This window comes from Pseudophryne corroboree, chromosome 4, assembly GCF_028390025.1.
Source record: "Pseudophryne corroboree isolate aPseCor3 chromosome 4, aPseCor3.hap2, whole genome shotgun sequence".
Taxonomy (NCBI): Eukaryota; Metazoa; Chordata; class Amphibia; order Anura; family Myobatrachidae; genus Pseudophryne; species Pseudophryne corroboree.
This window is the reverse complement of record NC_086447.1, coordinates 510,363,955-510,387,894: the sequence shown is the minus strand read 5'-3', so window position 1 is coordinate 510,387,894 and position 23,940 is coordinate 510,363,955. Positions and strand designations below refer to the sequence as shown.

Below are 23,940 nucleotides of genomic sequence, written 5' to 3'. Positions count from 1 at the left end.
TCAGTGACAACCGCGGAATGATGATGTCTAACATCAGTGCAGTCAGTGGATTGGGTGGGATAGAGGAAAATCCATCTCTCCGTCTCTTGTTCTGTTGACTGGACACACTTGCGGGGGCTCCGTCACGTAATGTGAAGGGTCATTTATGTGTGACACATCTTGAGTTGCACTAGAAAACATACTTCAAAACATATACAGATTACAGAGTAGTATTAAATGACTTTATTTACAATCTGTTCTTATACAATGTATATTTTTCCATATTAAAATTCATGGTCGGGTTCTTAAAACCATAAAAAAAAAAAAATGTACAAATTTACATTTAGCCAAACATTACAGCAACATAGAGCACAAGAGGACGCATCTGTAAAAATGCTATTGAGAAGTTGTCAAGATAATGACATAACAGGTTCACATACATTCATAGATAAATCCCCAGAGATGGACAAAGTGCTTGGCACAAATGGTAGAGTGCACATTTTTAATAAAACTTATGTTAGAATAGGATTTCCCACAGCCATCAAGCTCTAGTCTCCATCTACATGAATATGAATCCAATACTCCACAAAATAAAAAAACACAAAGTGTGTATTAGGCAGAATACAGCAAACAAGAAATGTAGGTTCAGAGACCTGTTACATAATTTAGTGTCTTATTATAGAAATACAGAATGACAAAATTGTCACCTGTATTTAAGTTCTGTTCTAGAAAGTTTACGCCATTTTAAAAAGGAGCAAATTAGGGAGGCCAATCCTGGGATTTGCAGGATTCGGTTGCATATGCACAGTTTAGGTTTTTTGGGATTGAGCAGTTTTGAGCACTAGCAGCGCTTGGCTGAGACGCTGCCCGACGTGACTTCAGAGAGGTCACGCTGCGCAGCATACCAGCCTGCCTCTTCAGCCGCAGAATACTACAGTGCTGAGCGTCTGGGTGGTGCGGGTGTCGAGTGACACCAAGTGTGACACTCATCACCGCTTCTTGGTGTTGGGACTAACTGGGACGGAAGTGCAATGGTGGTACCTATGTTCCTGCTGCTCTTTTTGGAGTGGACTCTCTGGACTGGTTGGAGGGGCATAAAGTTATTTTATTCCTTAGCGGGGGAATGAGATTTTTTTTTTTTTTTTTTATCACCTCAATCCCGTGTCTCCAGGGATTGTGAGTTTTTCAATAGCTAATCCTGGGATTGAAAACAGCCCTGAACTGGCCTCCCTAAGCACAAGAGAAACTGGCTTAACCTATAGTAACTAGTACATACTTAGTAAAGCTGCAGGGCTTCTACTTGGTACCCATGTGTCTGCACTATTCTTTCCACTGCTTGCAATCTCTGATATTAGTATTCTTTAGTAATGGAGAATGCAGACAATACGCCTGGTGGGTCTAAACAAAAAAAGCAGATGGTCCAACGTTCCGTCTGCTGGAAGTATATTTTACTGGAGATCTCTAATTTTGTAAAAGTGGAGGTTTGTAAATAGGTAAAACGAAGACATTTCTGATATTGTAGACACTTTTAATTTTTTTTTTTTTTTTTTTTTTACAGTCTTATTCACTGTGCGGCACAATTATGTAGTAAAAGTTAGGAAAATGCATTTGTGTCAACCTGAAACAGGTCACTCTGTGTTGGCATAGTTCCTAAAGACTGAAGTTCCTTGGACTTAATCAACAGCATTAGAAAAAGAACCACGAACCAAAAAGTATACCCTTCTGGCAGAGTTCTACTCAAATAGACTAAAGCAGAAGCTACTGCAAGCAACATTGTTAACATGGAACACTTCTATTAAATACATATGGTAGAAAGGATTACATGGTAACCAATAGCAAATTAAGACAAAAGTAATAAATAACTGCAAACAGAACACCACTAAAATAATCATGAATTTCAAGTGTATTTTCAGCATGGGAAGCTTGCAAATACTGCTCATTGTCCAAATTTTATTACCCATCCTAATGGAAGCAATGTCACGGTGGCAATCATATATAGCTATGTATACATAAATATTGTAAAAGCTTTGTTTTACAATGTATAAGCAACAGCAGCTACAACCTAATATAGTAGAAGTTGAGAGGTTTGGAGCTCCAGGCAACCACTTTAAGTTGTTTTATCCTAAATATTACTGTTGTATGATAAATTATAAACTTATCAAGTTGTTTGACTAGTTCCAGTGCAATTTTGTGCTACAGCTATTCAGTTCTTTTACATTTCTACTTAAACGTTGATTGATCCATAACAAAGAATATATTTGAAATAAAGATTTTAACTTTTTGGTTTGTATTTTAATGTGTAGTATTTTAAAATACTTCATATTATTGGGACACTTAATGAAATTATACATCTCTAATAAGCATTTTTGGTAACTAAAGCATGTGTCCTTTTTACTGCAGTGGACAATAAATGACCTTTGACATTCTGCACATCTTAAGTGCGTGCTGGCCGAAGAAACATCCCCGTGATTGGCCGTTCAACAGCCCATACGATACCTTCCAATAGCTGGACGGACTGCTTGCTTAAACAATTCTTCATAGGTAGTCATAATAGACTTTCTTACGATACACCTTACATGGAACACTTTATTTGCAGGTGGATGCCTCAATTAACAATATCTTTACACAGTGCTCGTATCCACATATATCCCTTCTGCTTTCCAGAGTGCTGATGACACTTTCTAATCATTAAGACAACATTAGGAACAGATGTATAATAGGTGGAGACCAAATCTGGGGTAAGTACTGTGAACCAAAGAGACAATAACAGACTGCTTGTAAGCATGTGTTCAGTCCTTTTTTGAATGAAGTCCGAAAGGTGTAACCGAAAAGGTCATTTCCCAAGACGCTGCTCACAGCCCGCGTAGCAACGTAGAGCAAAAAAAAAGTCTTCATATTGGATATTCACATGTGTTGGTAAAGAACTGAAAGAGGGGAAGAAAAAAAAAAATATCATCAGGTTACAATCTTTAAAATAGATGAGCATGAGACATGGGGGCAGATGTATTAACCTGGAGAAGGCATAAGGAAGTGATAAACCAGTGATATGTGCAAGGTGATAAAGACACCAGCCAATCAGCTCCAATATGTAAATTAACAGTTAGGATCTGATTGGCTGGTGCCTTTATCACCTTGCACATATCACTAGTTTATCACTTCCTATGGTTTTCTGTACTCCACTACTCTGTGCTATGCTGTTCTGGGATCATGATCTGCTTCTTCCACTATCCAACTCTGTTGGTGGCTTCCTGTATGCTTTCATTCCTTTCTTCATCTCATCAGGACACCACTCTTACCACATGTAGCTCTGCCTTCAGTAACTTTGTTGCATGTTATACGGTCTACAAGATCAGCAAATTAGTCTCCTGCTGCTGTAAAAGCTTTGATGACTCACTTGTCTACATGTTTTCTGTCCACATACATTCAATTAGTCAAACTCGCCACATTAGATATATATATTTTAAGAAAGGCGTAAAAAAACTGGACAAAATCAGTTTCAAACATATTTGCTTAGATTTATATAATGCTAGCATATGTAGTTGCGTTTTACAGTTTGGAAAAACTTATATAACAGAACCTGATTGATTATGTAAAGCAGCAGCCTTGCAAAGACTGCATTATAAGAGGACAATGCCAACCACAAGGGTAACCACTTTTCCTATTGTGGTAGACCCACAAGGCCTGCAAGTGGCCAGATGGCACATAGAGGCCATCACACCTGTTAAGCAACCAGTGTATGACAACATTTGCATGAAAACCTCTTTTGACCAAGCATACCGGTAGGGCAGGTGGGCTTTGAAAGTGCAGTATTTCCTTCATAGTGTTGTATTTTCTCCCCTGTCCCACACTACAGAAAACTGCACAACGGGACGTTTGATAGCAGCAGTTTCTTTTTAACAGTGATTTTAAAGTGTAAGCAAGGAGATATTGACAAACAGGCGTGGGCAAATCTGGCCCCCAAGCAAGGCAAATGGGTCCTTCGCTTTAATCTCCTAAGTACCACAGAGGGAGAAACTGCAGATACTCAGCAGCCGGAAATCTTGCAGTTGGAGCAGTTTGCAGTATACAATTTTCTACAGAGTAAGATAGGATTTTGTTTGCTCATACAGTATTGGCAAAACACCTCCTCTCTCCCAAGAGGTTGCCAGTTCTCATCATGCCCAAAAATGTCAGGATTAGACGTGCAAGGCTAATAAATCTGTGCACAGTAATGGGCACACTGCAGAACGGCCTGACTTTTCACACAACTGTTCGCCACCTCAGGAGGGTGCGAGCAGAAAAAATGGGCGCACGTGGCACTTGTGACCGATCGGCAAGACAAGTGAATAGCTCCCATCGGGAGTCAATTACTTACAGACACCCCCCAAAAAAGTGAATTTCTTCAGCGGGGTACACTGGGATTCCACAGGGAATACACCAGGGTGTAGAGTTGGATCTTGATCCGAGGCACCAACAGGCTAAAGCTTTGACTGTTTCCAGGATGCACTGCACAGACTCCTCTATAACAACGCCTCCGGGCGCTGGAGCTCAGTTTGTAAGTTGGTGCCTGCAGAGCAGGTCACTAACAGGTGGAGCTGCGCTAGGCAGCCCTGAAAAGAGCTTTAGGTAATTCTGACATTCTGTGCTGCGGCTCCATCACCTCCCCAGCAGCGCTGCATACTCCCGCAGCCGGGTTCCCAGGTACTTGCACCGGAGGCACACCGCCGCTGACGCTCTCCTGGATCGCGTGGCTGCACATCAGGGAGGGGACCCGCCAGTAAAGCGCAGTCCAGTCACGGTCCCAGGAGATGGACCGCGTCGCTGGCATGGACACTGTACTGCACAGGGACCCCCCACTATATCCACCAGGGCAGGGAGCACAGGTCGGATTTACTAAAATCCATTTTACATAGGCTCCACAGTACCCGGTGGTGAGGACCAGCATAGGGGAAAAGGCGCTGACCTGTAGACCCTCCCCCAGCTCTGGGCGACATCTATTGCTGGTGCTCCGGCCCTGGAGCTGCATTTCACTCTCCCTCATTCCCCGACAGATTTTGGCGCCATCTTTACACAAGCAGCTGGGCTGATCTCCGGGACTGCAGGGAACTGTCTCATCTAAAGCAGTCTGTCTCATCAGCGCTGTGCATTTACAGGCACTTAAGTATTCTACATGCCAAAAATATGGATTTCCCTCCAGTGGCTTGAGAAATCCACTTGTCTAATTCCGGTCCAAATAAAGCATCACCTGCAAAAGGGAAGGCTTCGGCCGCTTTCTTGGACTCTGTATCCGAGTGCCAAGATCTTAGCCAAAGAGTTCTGCAAGCCGAAACAGCTGAAGCAGATATTCTGAAACCAATAAGACTTGTGTCCATAGCGGCAGACGCCAAGTAATTAGCCGATTCACGTACGTGCACCGCTATAATTTTAAGCTCCGCTCCAGATACACCAGACTCCAAGCCGTTGCTCAATTCTTCTGCCTATTTGACAATGGCAGTATTAACCCAGGCGCTTACCAGACTAGGTCTGAGCTGGGCTTCTGCCACTGTGTATATGGACTTTAGAGTGGACTCCAGTCTACGGTCTGAAGCCTCCTTAAGTGAAGTGGCTCCTGGTACTGGAAGGGTAGTCTTCTTGGATAAACGAGACACAGAAGCAGCCACAGGTGGTGGAGTTTCCCACTTGCCATGGAAGGTTGAAACGGATAATAAGACAGGAACTTTTTTGGCATTTGGAAACGCTTTTTCTGGATGTTTCCATGCAGTAGCCAGATGATCAGGAAGTTGTGAAAATGGATTAACAACTGGGGTAACGGTGTTGTTCTTTGAACAACTGGTACTCGATCCTCTGGAAAATTGAGAACCCTCTTTACCATCAGAATAAGACCTTCTACCCCATGACCACTGTCGCCGGTATCCTGGACCGGTTCTTCCGGGAGTTCTTCCCATTCACTCTCCTCCACGTCGTCGTGTAGTTGATCATTGTCCGATTCATCAGACTGAAGAATAGACAGAAGAGGTCGCTTCTATCGTTGGGAAGAAGACTGAGATGGTTACTGGGTAAGTCTGTTAGACAAACCTAAAATAGTCACAAGACTTTCCATAGATTTTGTTAAATTCTTGGCCCAGGTTGGCTCCGATTTACGGGATTTAGCCAAATCTGCTGATAAAGTTGCAACGGAAACAGCTAGTGCTGACGCCAAGGCAGTTGCATCGTCAGCTTTATTTGACTCACCTGTGGTACATTGTTCACACAAGGAGTTACTGTGTGAATCAGACAATGTAAACTTAGCTTTGCATTGGAAGCATGAGAAGCTTTTGTGCCTGACCTGCCAGTCATGTTTAACACACACAGGTGAAGAGCAGTATACACACACACACTATGTGAAATATATATATAAAGGAAAAATAGACCAGACAATGATAAGGGAGTAGAGGGGGAGGCCACACAACCCACCCTTAAGTCCCTATCTCCACCAACTAACCCAACACCCCAGCATACTCACGACCTTGCTGGGATAACGATGTTGGTAGGAGACTTGAAGGCAACTGCAGAAGCTGTGTGTCTCTCTTGCAGTATTTTAGTAGGAGACGTGGATTGCACAGACGTGCAGCGCAAGTCTCCTTCAGGTTCTGTAAATCTGTGCTCAGCCTGTGTAAGGAGAGGTACAGATATAATTGTAACTGTTCCTGTATTTACTCAGCCTTGTAATCGTCTAGCAGGTTATATACTCTGCTAAAAGTGAGAAAAAACTGGCGCCATAGTGAAACTCCAACCCCTGCCTTTATAGTGCTTCCCCTCTACATAGTAATGGCTGGTGCAGCGCAGCCTTTTATGCCACGTCGTTTGTATATTTTAGTGGTGTCTATAGACCGCCGCAGGGGAACGGAGGCGCCTGCTAGACAGCACTTTATGTTGCAGCGCAGCCTTATGCTGCCCGCCGTCTGTTCCCCGCCGTTCTCATCGCCGCTTCAAACTGTGCGAAGACTATGTACACGGCGATATAGCCAAAGATTCTGACCGCCGTGACCCGCCGTCTTTCAGCGGAATTAAAATACCGCTGCAGAGAGGGGAGGAGGAGGCAGAGTACTCTCACACTGCTGGCTGCTTTGTATTAGGGGCCGCAAGCCAGAATCTCTGGGTGTAGCACAGGCTTTGATGAGCCCTGGTAACCCTGTAAACACCTCCTGGTGTTACTATCAAGTTAGAAGTAAAGAAGAAATAAAAGATTAAAATACCTAATAAACTACTGTAGCAAGCTCCATTGTGACCAGCGCCCTCTTTCACATTTTTCAAACTGGGGAATAGTGGGTAGTGGAGGGGTAGAAAACTCACACACTTTAATTTAGATGTGCCGGTTCCCACTAGCTAACCCCTCAATACCCAAGCGTAAACTCCAGTGTCCCCTAGTGGAATGAAAGAAAAATCAATAAAACATACTTGATTTAGAAAAAAGGAACGAGAACAGTCAGTCTAGAGCAGCCTTTTTCAACTGGTGTGCCGCGGCACACTAGTGTGCCGCGAACAGTTGCTGAGTGTGCCGCCGCTCGCCGTCCGCACCCGCCGCACGGACCCGATCACTGCCGCCAGAGCCGTCACTGCCACCATCCGTCCCGCCGCACTGACCCGATCACTGCCGCCAGAGCCGTCACTGCCACCATCCGTCCCGCCGCACTGACCCGATCACTGCCGCCAGAGCCGTCACTGCCACCATCCGTCCCGCCGCACTGACCCGATCACTGCCGCCAGAGCCGTCACTGCCGCCATCCGCCCCGCCGCACGGACCTGATCTCTGCCGCACCCGCTCTCACTGATCCTGTGATCCTGTTAACATCCATTCCGCAGTCAGCCGGACCGTGACCTATGACTCACCATAGGTCACGGTCCGGCTGTCGCTGCGCCCGCCCTCTCACACGCTGCTCTGCTGCTCTGTGGTGAGGTCCCGGCGCTCCTCACCACTATATATTATATTTATTGTTTTGAACTAAGTGGGGGAGCTGGTAAGGGGGAACTGGTGTGAGGAATTACTAAGGGGGGCTGGAAGGGGAACTGGTGTGTGGGATTACTAAGGGGGGGGGGGGCTGGTAAAGGGGAACTGGTGTGAGGAATTACTAAGGGGGGCTGGAAGGGGAACTGGTGTGTGGGATTACTAAGGGGGGGGGGGCTGGTAAAGGGGAACTGGTGTGAGGAATTACTAAGGGGGGCTGGAAGGGGAACTGGTGTGTGGGATTACTAAGGGGGGGGGGCTGGTAAAGGGGAACTGGTGTGAGGAATTACTAAGGGGGGCTGGAAGGGGAACTGGTGTGTGGGATTACTAAGGGGGGGGGGCTGGTAAAGGGGAACTGGTGTGAGGAATTACTAAGGGGGGCTGGAAGGGGAACTGGTGTGTGGAATTACTAAGGGGGGGCTGGTAAAGGGGAGCTGGTGTGTGGGATTACTAAGGGGGGGGGGGCTGGTAAAGGGGAACTGGTGTGAGGAATTACTAAGGGGGGCTGGAAGGGGAACTGGTGTGTGGAATTACTAAGGGGGGGCTGGTAAAGGGGAGCTGGTGTGTGGGATTACTAAGGGGGGGGGCTGGTAAAGGGGAACTGGTGTGAGGAATTACTAAGGGGGGCTGGAAGGGGAACTGGTGTGTGGAATTACTAAGGGGGGGCTGGTAAAGGGGAGCTGGTGTGTGGAATTACTAAGGGGGGGCTGGTAAAGGGGAGCTGGTGTGTGGAATTACTAAGGTGGGAGCTGGTAAGGGGGGAGCTGGAGTGTGGAATTACTAAGTGGGGGAGCTGGTAAGGGGGGAGCTGGTGTGTGGAATTACTAAGTGGGGCATGTGTGTGGAATTACTAAGTGGGGGAGCTGATGTGTGTAAATACGAGGGCATGTATGGGGCATTACTTGTGGGGGTGGCGGTGTGTGGCATTACTGGGGGGCAGGTGTGTTGCATTAATATGGGGTGGCAGCTGTGCGGAAATATAATGAGGGGCATGTGTGTAGAATTATACTGGGGGGGGCAGGTGTGGAATTACAATGAGACGTGTGTGGAATTACAATGGGGACATGGTGTGTAAAACGCTGGGGGTAGGTGTGTGGAATTACCGGGGCGGGGGGGGGGGGGGGGTGACAGCATTTGTTTTATTACTGTGGGGGCCAATGTGTTTTATTACTGTGGGGGCCAATGTGTTTTATTACTGTGGGGCCAATGTGTTTTATATAAGGCTCTTCTTGCCACTCCAGCGTGTGACCGAGGCTCTTCTTGCCACTCCAGCGTGTGACCGAGGCTCTTCTTGCCACTCCAGCGTGTGACCGAGGCTCTTCTTGCCACTCCAGCGTGTGACCGAGGCTCTTCTTGCCACTCCAGCGTGTGACCGAGGCTCATCTTGCCACTCCAGCGTGTGACCGAGGCTCTTCTTGCCACTCCAGCGTGTGACCGAGGCTCTTCTTGCCACTCCAGCGTGTGACCGAGGTTCATCTTGCCACTCCAGCGTGTGACCGAGGCTCTTCTTGCCACTCCAGCGTGTGACCGAGGCTCTTCTTGCCACTCCAGCGTGTGACCGAGGCTCTTCTTGCCACTCCAGCGTGTGACCGAGGCTCTTCTTGCCACTCCAGCGTGTGACCGAGGCTCTTCTTGCCACTCCAGCGTGTGACCGAGGTTCATCTTGCCACTCCAGCGTGTGACCGAGGCTCTTCTTGCCACTCCAGCGTGTGACCGAGGCTCTTCTTGCCACTCCAGCGTGTGACCGAGGCTCTTCTTGATTGAGGCTGCAGAATCTTACATCGTTGAGACACGGACAGGTAGGGACCAGTGTTTTTTTTATGTGGGAGTCAGTGTGTTTTTGAGGAATATAAATTCTGAATTTACTTGTTTTTTTTTCTTTTTCACAGAGTTTATGAAACATGGACAAGTTTCTAACTAAGAAACATGCATTAGAGTCAAATGATGATGACAGTGAATCAAATGTTGCTGGTCATAGTTCTGGTGCTAAAGCCGTTGTGCGCCAGTATAAAGAAGATTATTTGTCCTTTGGATTCATTTCATCTGGAGAAGAGCAGCCACGTCCTGAATGCCTTGTATGTGGTGAGAAACTGGCAAACCAAGCCATGGTTCCAAGTAAGCTGAAGAGACACCTTCACACAAAGCACTCACATTTGTGCAAGAAGCCAATTGAGTATTTTAACAGACTTCTAGCTGAACAAAAACGCCAGGCTAAACAGTGGGCCAAAATCACAACGGTTTCTGACAAAGCTCAAGAAGCAAGCTATGCTGTTGCAGAAATTGTGGCAAAGAAGATGAAATCACATACAATTGCAGAGTCAGTAATTTTACCAGCATGCTGTAAAATTGTAAATATCATGTTTGGTGAGAAATATGAACAAGAGATTTTGAAAATCCCTCTGTCTGATAACACTATTTGTCGGCGAATACTAGACATGTCTGAAGATGTTGAGTCACAAGTGATCACCAAGATTAAAGAAGCCAATGTCTTTGCATTCCAACTGGATGAGTCAACTGACATCACTGGAAAAGCTCAACTCCTAGCATTCAGCAGGTTTGTTTGTAATGAAGAATTCATTGAACAATTTTTGTTTTGCAAAATACTTCCAGAAACAACAAAAGGCCAAGACATTTTTGATGTTGTGAACACTTATTTCACTTCTCACAATTTGTCTTGGGAATTATGCATCAGCATCTGCACAGATGGTGCTCCATCTATGTCGGGAAGAGTGAAAGGATTTGTTGCACTAGCCAAGCAAAAGAACCCTGCCATTGTTTTTACACATTGTTTCCTTCACAGAGAGGCCCTCATTTCAAAGTCAGTAGTACCTGAGCTGCAAAAAGTACTGGACGAGACAATAAAAATGGTCAACTACATCAAGAGTAGGCCATTAAAATCAAGGTTGTTTTCAGTACTATGTTCTGCCATGGATGCTGCTCACACTCAACTCCTACTGCACACAGACGTGAGGTGGCTATCTCGAGGTCGGGTGCTTTCAAGATTCTATGAACTTAGAGAAGAGCTCATCATTTTTTTTACTTCTGAAAATTCTGAGATGGCTGACCGGCTTAGTGATGAGACCTGGTGCAATAAAGTTGCCTTCCTAGCGGATATCTGCCAAGCCTTGAATACTCTTAACAAGAGTATGCAGGGAAAGAATGAAAATATTCTTACTTGTACTGACAAAATTACCACTTTCAAGGAAAAATTAACATTGTGGGGAGCCAGAATAAAAAAAGACAACAAAGTTGAGATGTTTGAGCTGACTAAAAGTTGCAGACTTGACAAAAATCTTGTCAATTTAATTCTACAAAGTTTGTTACTGCTGAGTAACAACATTGACAAGTATTTCCCATCACTTGATATTTCTTCCTTGGACTGGGTGAGAGATCCATTTGTGCCAAGTGCATACGCGTCGGCAGCATTAAGTGTTGCAGAAGAAGATGAGCTGGCAGAAATAAGGAATGACAGAGGGCTGAAATTAAAGCACTCATCAACAGATATGGCCTCATTCTGGTTGTCTCTCCGACAAGAATTCCCCATGGTCACAAAAAAGGTGATTGAAGCACTCCTTCCTTTCTCAACATCGTATCTGTGTGAGGCTGCCTTTTCTGCTATGAACACCATGAAGTGTAAGAACAGGTCACGGCTTCAATCATTGGAGGAGGACTTGAGGGTATGCTTGTCAACCATCCGTCCTCGGACAAGAGACATCATGAGACATCACCAAGCACAGGTTTCCCACTGATATTCTTATGTAAGTAAAACCTATTTAGTTCTATTAATTTTAAGAGAAATAATAACAAATATCAAACATATATTAAATATATGACGATATTTATTATTATATGTATTATATTTTATTAAAACAACTGATGGTGTGCCTTGGCAATTTTGAAATCTTGTTTAGTGTGCCACGAGTTTAAAAAGGTTGAAAATCACTGGTCTAGAGACTCATAGATTGGGTTTTCATGGTTATGCAGCTGCACGTAAGCCTCAGATCATTATGTGCACTGACAAAGATTGGCTGGAATAGCGTACTAGACATACTGGACTCTAGAGCAGTGGAAAGCGTTTTGTAGAGACAAATTGTGCTTCACAATCTGGCAGGAGAATCTAGTTGTCATATGCTAGTATTTAGCTTCCTGTCCACCCAAAAACTTACTGCTACAACACTATAAAATTTGATGGAGGAATAATTTTGGCCCATGGGAGACATTAATCCTGCATCACACAATTACATTCTAGGGCAGTGTTTCTCAACACTCAAGATTTCCCCGACAGGCCATGTTTTGAGGATTTCTCTCTGTGAAAGCAAGTGGTATAGCTACTAATCAAACAAAACAGATTCATTCACCTGTGAGTGATTAAAGAAAAATCAAGAAAACATGACCCATCAGCGATTCTTGAGGACTGGAGTTGAGAACCACTGTTCTAGGGATTTGTGCACTTCCAGCTTTGTGGCAACTGTTTGGAGAGGGGGTACCCATGCAGAAAAGCAAGGTGCAGCAAAGAATAATTTACAGAGGCTGGTGTGGATAAACCAGTTAACATCTTTGGGATGAATTGAAATGCTGACAGGCCTAACTGCCCAACATTACTAATGCTCTTGTGGCTGAACGGATGCAGATCAATTCTAAAATCTAGCGGAAAGTATTCCATAAAGAGTGGGGGCTGTTAAAGCAGCCAAAAGGGAAACCAAAGTACAATAAATAAATATGCAGGTGCGCAACCAACAGCAGCAGGTAGGAGGAAGGTCAATTCCTCAGAAACCAAGTAGTAAAAAAGGAGTAAATACCCACGCTGGCTAAGCAAATTAATAGTAATAATAGGGATGGTTTGCTCTATGTATAAAATAACAATTTATTGACAAATCGCATATAAACAAATTTAAAATAAAAAGGAATTCCTATTATCTCAAGGGAAACCAACAATGACCATGGTTTGAGCACCTATGTATACATAATTAAGCACATATGGGTGAGATGTCACTTTTGTTGCCATGTGGTGTACTACAATTAACCGAGATGTTCTTACATTTACAAACCGGCAAGAAAATACAGTAATCTTTCCTACACAAAATATTTAATTTTTATTCTCTTTTATGACATGTAAACTCGCTACAACAAACCGCCAAGAAACCTCACTACTCATTGATCATGTTTGCCCACATCTCGCTGGAAACCATTGCAATACTATAGAAGAAAAAACAAAAAATAAAAAAATAAGAATTTACTTACCGATAATTCTATTTCTCGTAGTCCGTAGTGGATGCTGGGGACTCCGTCAGGACCATGGGGAATAGCGGGCTCCGCAGGAGACAGGGCACATCTAAAAAAGCTTTTAGGTCACATGGTGTGTACTGGCTCCTCCCCCTATGACCCTCCTCCAAGCCTCAGTTAGGTACTGTGCCCGGACGAGCGTACACAATAAGGAAGGATCTTGAATCCCGGGTAAGACTCATACCAGCCACACCAATCACACCGTACCACTTGTGATCTGAACCCAGTTAACAGTATGATAACAAAACGAAGTAGCCTCTGAAAAGATGGCTCACAACAAGAATAACCCGATTTTTGTAACAATAACTATGTACAAGCATTGCAGACAATCCGCACTTGGGATGGGCGCCCAGCATCCACTACGGACTACGAGAAATAGAATTATCGGTAAGTAAATTCTTATTTTCTCTAACGTCCTAGTGGATGCTGGGGACTCCGTCAGGACCATGGGGATTATACCAAAGCTCCCAAACGGGCGGGAGAGTGCGGATGACTCTGCAGCACCGAATGAGAGAACTCCAGGTCCTCCTTAGCCAGAGTATCAAATTTGTAAAATTTTACAAACGTGTTCTCCCCTGACCACGTAGCTGCTCGGCAAAGTTGTAATGCCGAGACCCCTCGGGCAGCCGCCCAAGATGCGCCCACTTTCCTAGTGGAGTGGGCCTTTACAGATTTAGGCTGTGGCACGCCTGCCACAGAATGTGCAAGTTGGATTGTGCTACAGATCCAACGTGCAATCGTCTGTTTAGACGCAGGAGCACCCATATTGTTGGGTGCATACAATATAAACAGCAAGTCAGACTTTCTGACTCCAGCCGTCCTAAACTATATATATATATATATATATATATATATATATATATATATATATATATATATATATATATATATATATATATATATATATATATTTATTTATTTTTAGGGTCCTGACAACGTCTATTAACCTGGAGTCCTCCAAGTCCCTAGAAGCCGCAGGCACCATAATAGGTTGTTTCAGGTGAAAAACCTGACACCCCCTTAGGAAGAAAACTGGAGACGAGTCCCAGTTCTGCCCTGTCCGAATGGAAATTTAAATATGGGCTTTTGTAAGACAAAGCCGCCCATTCTGACAATCGCCTGGCCGAGGCCAGGACCAACAGCATGGTCACTGTCCATGTGAGATATTGGTCAACAGCATGTTCACTTTTCATGTGATATATTTCAAATCCACAGATTTGAGCGGTTCAAACCAATATGATTTTAAGGAATCCCAACACTATGTTGAGATCCCACGGTGCCACTAGAGGCACAAAAAGGGGTGTATATGCAATACTCCCTTGACAATCTGGACTTCAGGAACTGAAGTCAATTCTTTTCGGAAGAAATTCTACAGGGCCGAAACTTAAAACCTTAAAGAACCCCAATTTTAGGCTCAAAACACTCCTGTTTTCAGGAAGTGTAGAATTCGACCTAGTTGAATTTTCTTCGTGGGGCCTTCCTGGCCTCACCCACGCAACATATTTTCACCACATGTGGTGATGACGTTGTGCGGTCACCTCCTTCCTGGCTTTGACCAGGGTAGGTATGACCTCTTATGGAATGCCTTTTTCCTTCAGGATCCGGCATTCAACCGCCATGCCGTCAAACGCAGCCGCGGTAAGTCTTGGAATAGACATGGTACCTGCTGAAGCAAGTCCCTTCTTAGCTCCCCAGGCCCTTAGTCCTCTGTGAGCATCTCTTGAAGTTCCGGGTACCAAGTCCCTCTTGGCCAATCCGGAGTCACGAGTATAGTTCATACTCCTCTATGTCTTATAATTCTCAATACCTTGGTTATGAGAAGCAGAGGAGGGAACACATACACCGACTGTTACACCCACGGTGTTACTAGGACATCCACAGCTATCGCCTGAAGGTCTCATGACCTGGCGCAATACCTGTCCCGTTTTTTGTTCGGGCGGGACGCCATCATTTCCACCTTTGGTCTTTGCCAATGGCTCACAATCATGCGGAAAAACTTCCCTATGAAGTTCCCACTCTCCCAGGTGGAGGTCATGCCTGCTGAGGAAGTCTGCTTCCCAGTCGTCCACTCCCGGAGAGAACACTGCTGACAGTGCTATCACATGATTTTCCGCCTAGCGAAAAATCCTTGCAGTTTTTTCACTGCCCTCCATTTACGTGGGCGACTGCCGTGATGTTATCCCACTGGATCAATACCGGCTGACCTTGAAGCAGAGGTCTTGCTAAGTTTAGAGCCTTATAATTTTGCTCTTAGCTCCATCTATGTGGAGAGAATTCTCCAGACTTGATCACACTTTCCTGGAAATTTTTTTCCCTGTGTGACTGCTCCCCAGCCTCTCAGGCTGGCCTCCGTGGTCACCAGCATCCAATCCTGAATGCTGAATCTGTGGCCCTCTAGAAGATGAGCACTCTGTAATCACCACAGGAGAGACACCCTTGTCCTTGGATATAGGGTTATCCGCTGATGCATCTGAAGATGCGATCCGGACCATTTGTCCAGCAGATCCCACTGAAGAGTTCTTGCGTGAAATCTGCCGAATGGAATTGCTTCGTAATAAGCCACCATTTTTACCAGGACTCTTGTGCAATGATGCACTGACACTTTTCCTGGTTTTAGGAGGATCCCGATTAGCTCGGATAACTCCCTGGCTTTCTCCTCTGGGAGAAACACCTTTTTCTGGACTGTGTCCAGAATCATCCCTAGGAACAGTAGACGTGTCCTCGGAAAAGCTACGATTTTGGAATATTTAGAATCCACTCGTGCTGTCGTAGAACTATTAAAGATAGTGCTACTCCGACCTCCAACTGTTCTCTGGACCTTGCCCTTATCAGGAAAGCGTCCAAGTTTCTTTTAAGAAGAATCATCATTTCGGCCATTACCTTGGTAAAGACCCGGGGCGCCGTGGACAATCCAAACGGCAGCGTCTGAACTGATAGTGACAGTTCTGTACCACGAACCTGAAGTACCCTTGGTGAGAAGGGCAAATTTGGACATGTAGGTAAATGTCCCTGATATCCAGTGACACCATCTCGTCCCCTTCTTCCTGGTTCGCTATCACTGCTCTGAGTGACTCCATCTTGATTTGAATGCTTGTATGTAAGTGTTCAAATATTTCAGATCTCACCGAGCCGTTTGGCTTCAGTACCACAATATAGTGTGGAATAATACCCCCTCCCTTGTTGTAGGAGGGGTACTTTGATTATCACCTGCTGGGAATACAGCCTGTGAATTGTTTTCAATACTGCCTCCCTGTCGGAGGTAGACGTTGGTAAAACAGACTTCCGGAACTTGTGAGGAGGAGACGTCTCGAATTTCCAATGTACACCTGGGATACTACATGTAGGATCCAGGAGTCCCCTTGCGAGTGAGCCCACTGCGTGCTGAAACTCTTGAGATGACCCCCTACCACACCTGAGTCCGCTTGTACTGCCCCAGCGTCATGCTGCGGACTTGGCAGAAGCTGTGAAGGGCTTCTGTTCCTGGGAATGGGCTGCTTGCTGCAGTCTTCTTCCCGTTCCTCTACCCCTGGGCAGATATGACTGGCCTTTGCCCGCCTGCCCGTATGGGGACGAAAGGACTGAGACTGAAAAGACTGTGTCCTTTTCTGCTGAGATGTGACTCGGGGAACAAAAGGTGGATTTTTCAGCTGTTGCCATGGCCACCAGGTCCGATGGACCGCCCCTTTATACGGCAATACTTCCATGTGCCGTCTGGAATCTGCCTCACCTGACCACTGTCGTGTCTTCGTCTGGCAGATATGGACATCACATTTACTCTTGATGCCAGAATGCAAATATCCCTCTGCGCATCACGCATATATAGAAATGCATCCTTAAAATGCTCTATAGACAATAAAATCTTGTCCCTGTCAAGGGTATCAAAATTTTCAGTCAGGAAATCCGACCATACCCCCTCAGCGCTGCACATCCAGTCTGAGGCGATTGCTGGTCGTAGTATAACACCAGTATGTGTGTATATACTTCTTAGGCTATTTTTCAGCTTCCTATCAGCTGGCTCCTTGAGGGCGGCCGTATCTGGAGACGGTAACGCCACTTGTTTTATAAGCGTGTGAGCGCCTTATCCACCCTAAGGTGTGTTTCCCAACTCGCCCTTACTTCTGGCGGGAAAGGGTATACCGCCCATAACTTTCTATCGGAGGAACCCCACGTATCATCACACACTTCATTTAATTTATCTGATTCAGGCAAAACTACAAGTAGTTTATTCACACCCTACAAAATACCCTTATTTGTGGTACTTGTAGTATCAGAAATATGTAACACCTCCTTCATGCCCTTAACATGTAACGTGTGGCCCTAAAGGAAAACACGTTTGTTTCTTCACCGTCGACACTGGAGTCAGTGTCCGTGAGGTAAATGGGCGTTTTTACAAGCCCCTGACGGTGTCTGAGACGCCTGGACAGGTACTAATTTGTTTGCCGGTCGTCTCATGTCGTCAACCGGCTCGCAGCGTGTTGACATGATCACGTACTTCCACAAGTAAGCCATCCATTCCGGTGTCGACTCCCTAGAGAGTGACATCACCATTACAGGCAATTTGCTCCGCCTCCTCACCAACATTTTCCTCATACATGTCGACACACACGTACCGACATACAGCACCCACACAGGGAATGCTCTGATAGAGGACAGGACCCACTAGCCCTTTGGGGAGACAGAGGGAGAGTTTGCCAGCACACACCAAAATGCTATAATTATACAGGGACAACCTTTATAAAAGTGTTCCTCCCTTATAGCATTTAATATATATTTATATCGCCCAATCAGTGCCCCCCCTCTCTGTTTTAACCCTGTTTCTGTAGTGCAGTGCAGGGGAGAGCATGGGAGCCTTCCCCTCAGCCTTTCTGTGAGGGAAAATGGCGCTGTGTGCTGAGGAGAATAAGCTCCGCCCCCTTTTCGGCGGGCTTTTTCTCCCGGTTTTTAAGAACTGGCCTGGGTTAAAATACATACATATAGCCTTAATGGCTATATGTGATGTATTTATTTTGCCAATAAGGTACTTATATTGCTGCCCAGGGCGCCCCCAGCAGCGCCCTGCACCCTCCGTGACTAGGTCAGTGAGCCGTGTGACAACAATGGCGCACAGCTGCAGTGCTGTGCGCTACCTTCATGAAGACTGTGAAGTCTTCTGCCGCCTGTTTCCGGACCTCCGTTCTGCCGTCTTCTTCAGCGTCTGTAAGGGGGATCGGCGGCGCGGCTCCGGGACGAACCCCAGGCTGACCTGTGTTCCGACTCCCTCTGGAGCTCAGTGTCCAGTAGCCTAAGATCCCAATCCATCCTGCACGCAGGTGAGTTGGAGATCTCTCCCCTAAGTCCCTCGTTGCAGTGATCCTGTTGCCAGCAGGAATCACTGAATGAAACCTAAAAAAAAAAAAACTTTTCTAAACAGCTCTTTAAGAGAGCCACCTAGATTGCACCCTTCTCTGACGGGCACAAAAACCTAACTGAGGCTTGGAGGAGGGTCATAGGGGGAGGAGCCAGTACACACCATGTGACCTAAAAGCTTTTTTAGATGTGCCCCGTCTCCTGCGGAGCCCGCTATTCCCCATGGTCCTGACGGAGTCCCCAGCATCCACTAGGACGTTAGAGAAAAACCATTACCTTTCTTCTAGTGTCTACTTAAAATTGTATCAGAAATTCAAAAATAGATTCAGAGCCGTATTCTGCCGGAATGCTTACAACATGACTGTAACCTTGGACTTTAACGAGTGGAGCTAATCAATAACAATCCTCTTGCCGGCCGCTACTAACTCTTATATTCCGGATTAAGTGCCCAGAGCTATGAATGAACGCATTTGCAGCGGCTGCGTTGAGAAAGCCCTACTTACCACAGATTACTGTGTGAGCCTAAGGAGAGGGCAAACAGAAAACACAGTGTTAAATGCAGCGTGCTGGCTGCATTTGCTTTAGCCCCGTGCACTGCTACTAGCCTGCGGTAATTAGAGCAGCTAATTGAATCTGGCCCAAGAGGATATTTTAACCTTAGAAGGAGCAAGAATAAGGAGGGATAACACCACATCCCAAATAAAAAGAGGAACTCCAACACAGGATGCATACACTTACATTATTTCCGAAAGTCGTATGTGCCATGGCAGAAAACCTAATGTGCTGTTTACAGGACCAAATTTTAATATTAGATCAGGGTCTGGGAAATTCTGTGTACCTACAAAAGAAAAGAATGATAGATTATGGTCATAAATTCCATGAAGTATCAATAAAGACATATGAAGACACTGTACCTTATGGAATGTGCATGACATTATCTATACTGTCGTGAGTTCTCCACAGAGAGTACTATTCCCTCAATTTAAATATCAGAATCTGGTTGAAATTATACTAAAATTTATCAATACTGGACACCCATGATTATATTAAGAGTAGCAGTACAGCGATACATGTGGCTAGAAATCGCTAAGACACTGCTTTTCCTCTGTCTAATCACCTTCATGAACTGCCATAAAATAACAGAAAATTTGACAAGTACCCCTGACAGTCACAGAGAGTTACCCATGGGGTACTAGCACCTAAGGTTGGGAACCACAGAACTGAGGGAATGGAAGTGTTGGCAAGAATACAGTGGCCTTGTCTTTGAAAAAAATGGTGTCGATATGCATTATCGATATTAAAGCCTACTCTTGTACCGAGAGCGGTAAATGCCTGCATAACGCATTTTTCTAATTTCAGATTAAACTGAATATAAAATTGGAAAAAAATAAATGGAAATAAAAAAAAAAATATATATAATATTTTTACCAATGCTTTTGCAGTATTTTTACAAGCTAACATACGAATTGTATGCAATTATCTATGGAAAGCACTATTGTTTTAGTCTAGTGAATAGAACAAATGTCACAATAAGCCACTTTAAAACAGCATGCTGAAACTCTAGTTTGTTTTCATGCTCTACAGACCACCAGAAACAAAAATGCATGCAAGTAATTTTTTCTAACACATTAATTTGTATTACTTTAAACATGGTGAATAAAGACAAGTACAAATTAAATAGATTACTTCTTAATAGATTGTCAAAGAATTCTACATCCAGGTCTGTTGGCGTCTTCTGTTTCTCTGCCACGAGCTGGCAAAAACTTTGAGCAGCTTTCACAATGTTGGGCTTCCCATCTTCGGGCGATAGCACCTTTAGTACAGACAAATGGCGGAAATCTGTAGATATACAGAACATAGGGTTAATAACAGATAATTTGACATCGTGTAGGAGCCTCAAGGTCCTGCCTCCTGTTTGACACAACAACTATTCCACCAGGACTGAATACTTAAAGTGAGTAAAGGGATTTACACCTTAAAATGTCCCTAGTTTATTGGCTTGTTCAAGCACACCTGCAACTTTGCTGAACTCTTTAACACTTTCACTTCCAAGGACGTAGGAGTAGCATCTTAAACAATGCCTCCAAACATATCTTACAGGGGAAACTCAGAAAATTAGAATATTGTGCAAAAGTTAATTTCAGTAATTCAACTTAAAAGTTGAAACTAATATATTATATAGACTCATTGCATGCAAAGTGAGTTGTTTCAAGCCCTTATTTGTTATAATTTTGATGATTGTGGCTTATAGTTTAAGAAAACCCCAAATCCAAAGTCTCAGAAAATAGGATTTTGGTACTTACCGGTAAATCCTTTTCTCCTAGTCCGTAGAGGATGCTGGGGACTCCAAAAGGACCATGGGTATAGACGGGATCCGCAGGAGCTTGGGCACACTTAAAAGACTTAAACTGGGTGTGAACTGGCTCCTCCCTCTATGCCCCTCCTCCAGACCCCAGTTATAGGAACTGTGCCCAGGAGAGACGGACATTTAGAGGAAAAGATTTTTGTTTAAACTAAAGGCTACAAACATACCAGCCCACCCCACAAACACTCCGGTTGTACGGTATAACTTTAAACCAGATAACAGTATGAATTAACACCAGCAACAAGCTGAAACTAGAAATACACAACCCGTGTATAAACTAATTTAACCAGCAAGAAAACACTGCAAGTAATAGTCCGCACTGGGACGGGCGCCCAGCATCCTCTGAGGCAGTGATTTTCAACCTTTTTTTACTCGCGGCACACCGAACAATATTTTAAAATTGCCAAGGCACACCATCAGTTCCCCACAGGAAAATAAAATCCACACATTGGCCCTCACAGTTAAAAAAAAAAAAAAATCCACACATACATTGGTCTACACAGAAAAAACTATTACATTGCTCCCACATAAATCCTATTGCTCCCCACAGGAGAAATAAAATAACAAATATTAGCCCCTACCAGTCAGCTGTCCTCCTCCTTGTCCCTCAGTGGCAGGGGTTGTTCATAGTGGAGTGCTGCGAATACTGAGCAGTGGGCAGTCGGGCAGGTGTGGGCATGGGTAGGCAAGGAAAGCTGTGGATGTAGGCGGCAACTGGAAGATATGTATGCAGGTGGGTGGGCTGGCTGGGTGCGAGATGCGGCAGCTGTGACCTATGATATCACACCGCCACGTCTTCAAGGCATAGGTCACGGCTGGAGCACGACTGATCCTCTAAGAAGAGCCCGGGCCAACAGTTCACTCTGAAGGTGCAGGAAGTGTATCTGGCTCCGTGGCACACCTTGCAACTGGTCGTGGCACACTAGTGTGCCACGGCACACTGGTTGAAAAAGCCTGCTCTACGGACTAGGAGAAAAGGATTTACCGGTAAGTACCAAAATCCTATTTTCTCTTACGTCCTAGAGGATGCTGGGGACTCCAAAAGGACCATGGGGATTATACCAAAGCTCCAGAACGGGCGGGAGAGTGCGGACGACTCTGCAGCACCAACTGAGCAAACGCAAGGTCCTCATCGGCCAGGGTATCAAACTTATATAACTTAGCAAAAGTGTTTGAACCCGATTAAGTAGCTGCTCGGCAAAGCTGTAACACTGAGACGCCTCGGGCAGCCGCCCAAGATGAGCCCACTTTCCTGGTAGAATGGGCTTTTACTGATTTCGGCACCGGTAGTCCGGCCGAAGAATGAGCCTGCTGAATCGTACTACAAATCCAGCGTGCAATAGTCTGTTCTGAAGCAGGATGACCAATTTTGTTGGAAGCATACAAGACAAACAGCGCCTCAGTTTTCCTAGCAACAGCTGTCCTAGTGACGTAGATCTTCAACGCTCTTACAACATCCAGAGATTTTGGAATCGCCACAGCTTCCGTAGCCACCGGGACCACAATAGGTTGGTTAATGTGAAATGAAGAAACCACCTTCGGCAGAAATCGTTGACGAGTCCTCAATTCCGCCCTATCCGAATGAAAAATCAAGTACGGGCTCTTATGAGATAAGGCCGCCAACTCTGACACCCGCCTGGCAGACGCCAGTGCCAATAGCATAACTACCTTCCAAGTGAGAAATTTCAACTCAACCTTATGCAAAGGTTCAAACCAGGAAGACATGAGAAACCGTAAGACTACATCAAGGTCCCATGGAGCTACAGGAGGCACAAACGGAGGATTGATATGCATTACTCCTTTCACAAAAGTCTGAACCTCTGGGAGGACAGCTAACTCTTTTTGAAAGAAAATAGACAAAGCCGAAATCTGCACTTTGATGGAACCCAATTTCAGGCCTGCATCTACTCCCGCCTGTAAAAAGTGGAGAAAGCGACCCAAGTGAAAATCTTCCGCAGGAGCCATTTTAGACTCACACCAGGAAACATACTTTCTGCAAATACGGTGATAATGCTTCGCCGTAACCTCGTTCCTAGCCTTAATGAGAGTTGGAATGACCTCCCTGGGAATACCCTTACGAGCTAAGATCTGGCGCTCAACTTCCATGCCGTCAAACGCAGCCGCGGTAAGTCTGGAAACACGCATGGACCCTGCAACAACAGGTCCTCTCTAAGAGGAAGCGGCCAAGGATCTTCCACCAGTGATTCCTGAAGATCCGGGTACCAGGCCCTTCTTGGCCAATCTGGAACGACGAGAATCGCCTGAACCCTTGCTCGTCGAATGATCCCCAGTACCTTTGGAATGAGAGGAAGTGGAGGGAACACATACACCGACTGGAAAACCCACGGAGACACCAGGGCGTCCACTGCACTGGCTTGGGGGTCCGTTGACCTGGAACAATACCTCGGGAGCTTCTTGTTGAGACGAGACGCCATCATGTCGATCAACGGAATTCCCCAACGTTTTGTCATCTCTGCAAATACCACTTGGTGAAGAGCCCACTCTCCCGGATGGAGATCGTGTCTGCTGAGGAAATCTGCTTCCCAGTTGTCCACTCCCGGTAGGAAGACTGCTGACAGGGCGCTCACGTGTTGTTCCGCCCAGCGAAGGATTCTTGTGGCCTCCGCCATTGCCGCTCTGCTCCTTGTTCCGCCTTGACGGTTTATATGCGCCACCGCTGTGATGTTGTCTGACTGTACCAGGACAGGTCGACCCTGAAGAAGGCTTCTTGCTTGCAGCAGGCCGTTGTAAATGGCTCTTAACATTTATGTGGAGACAGGCTTCCTGGAGCGACCATTTCCCCTGGAAGTTTCTTCCTTGGGTGACTGCGCCCCAGCCCCGGAGACTTGCATCTGTTAGAAGCACCCAATCCTGGATACCGAACCGGCGACCCCTAGGAGGTGATGATCTTGTAGCCACCACAGGAGAGAAATTCTGGCTCTGGGAGATAGACTTATCTTCCGGTGCATGTGCAGGTGAGACCCGGACCATTTGCTCAGCAAGT

At 45.5% G+C, this 23,940-nt stretch overlaps 1 protein-coding gene across 2 annotated transcripts in view; it reads right to left on the bottom strand.

Annotated features, from left to right (window-relative positions):
• Window positions 1-207: 207 nt before the first annotated feature.
• The window catches only part of NUS1 (NUS1 dehydrodolichyl diphosphate synthase subunit), a 51,757-nt gene continuing 28,024 nt past the window's right edge, over window positions 208-23,940 (bottom strand). Inside the window, exons 3-5 of one of the 2 annotated variants that reach the window (XM_063917215.1) lie at window positions 20,258-20,410; window positions 19,310-19,409; window positions 208-2,903 (exon numbers count right to left, since the gene is read on the bottom strand). In XM_063917215.1, coding sequence (XP_063773285.1) covers window positions 2,813-2,903; window positions 19,310-19,409; window positions 20,258-20,410 — 344 coding nt within the window. In that variant the 3' untranslated portion in view covers window positions 208-2,812. The remainder of the gene's footprint in view (window positions 2,904-19,309; window positions 19,410-20,257; window positions 20,411-23,940) is intronic. The other variant, XM_063917216.1, reaches the window with a different exon arrangement.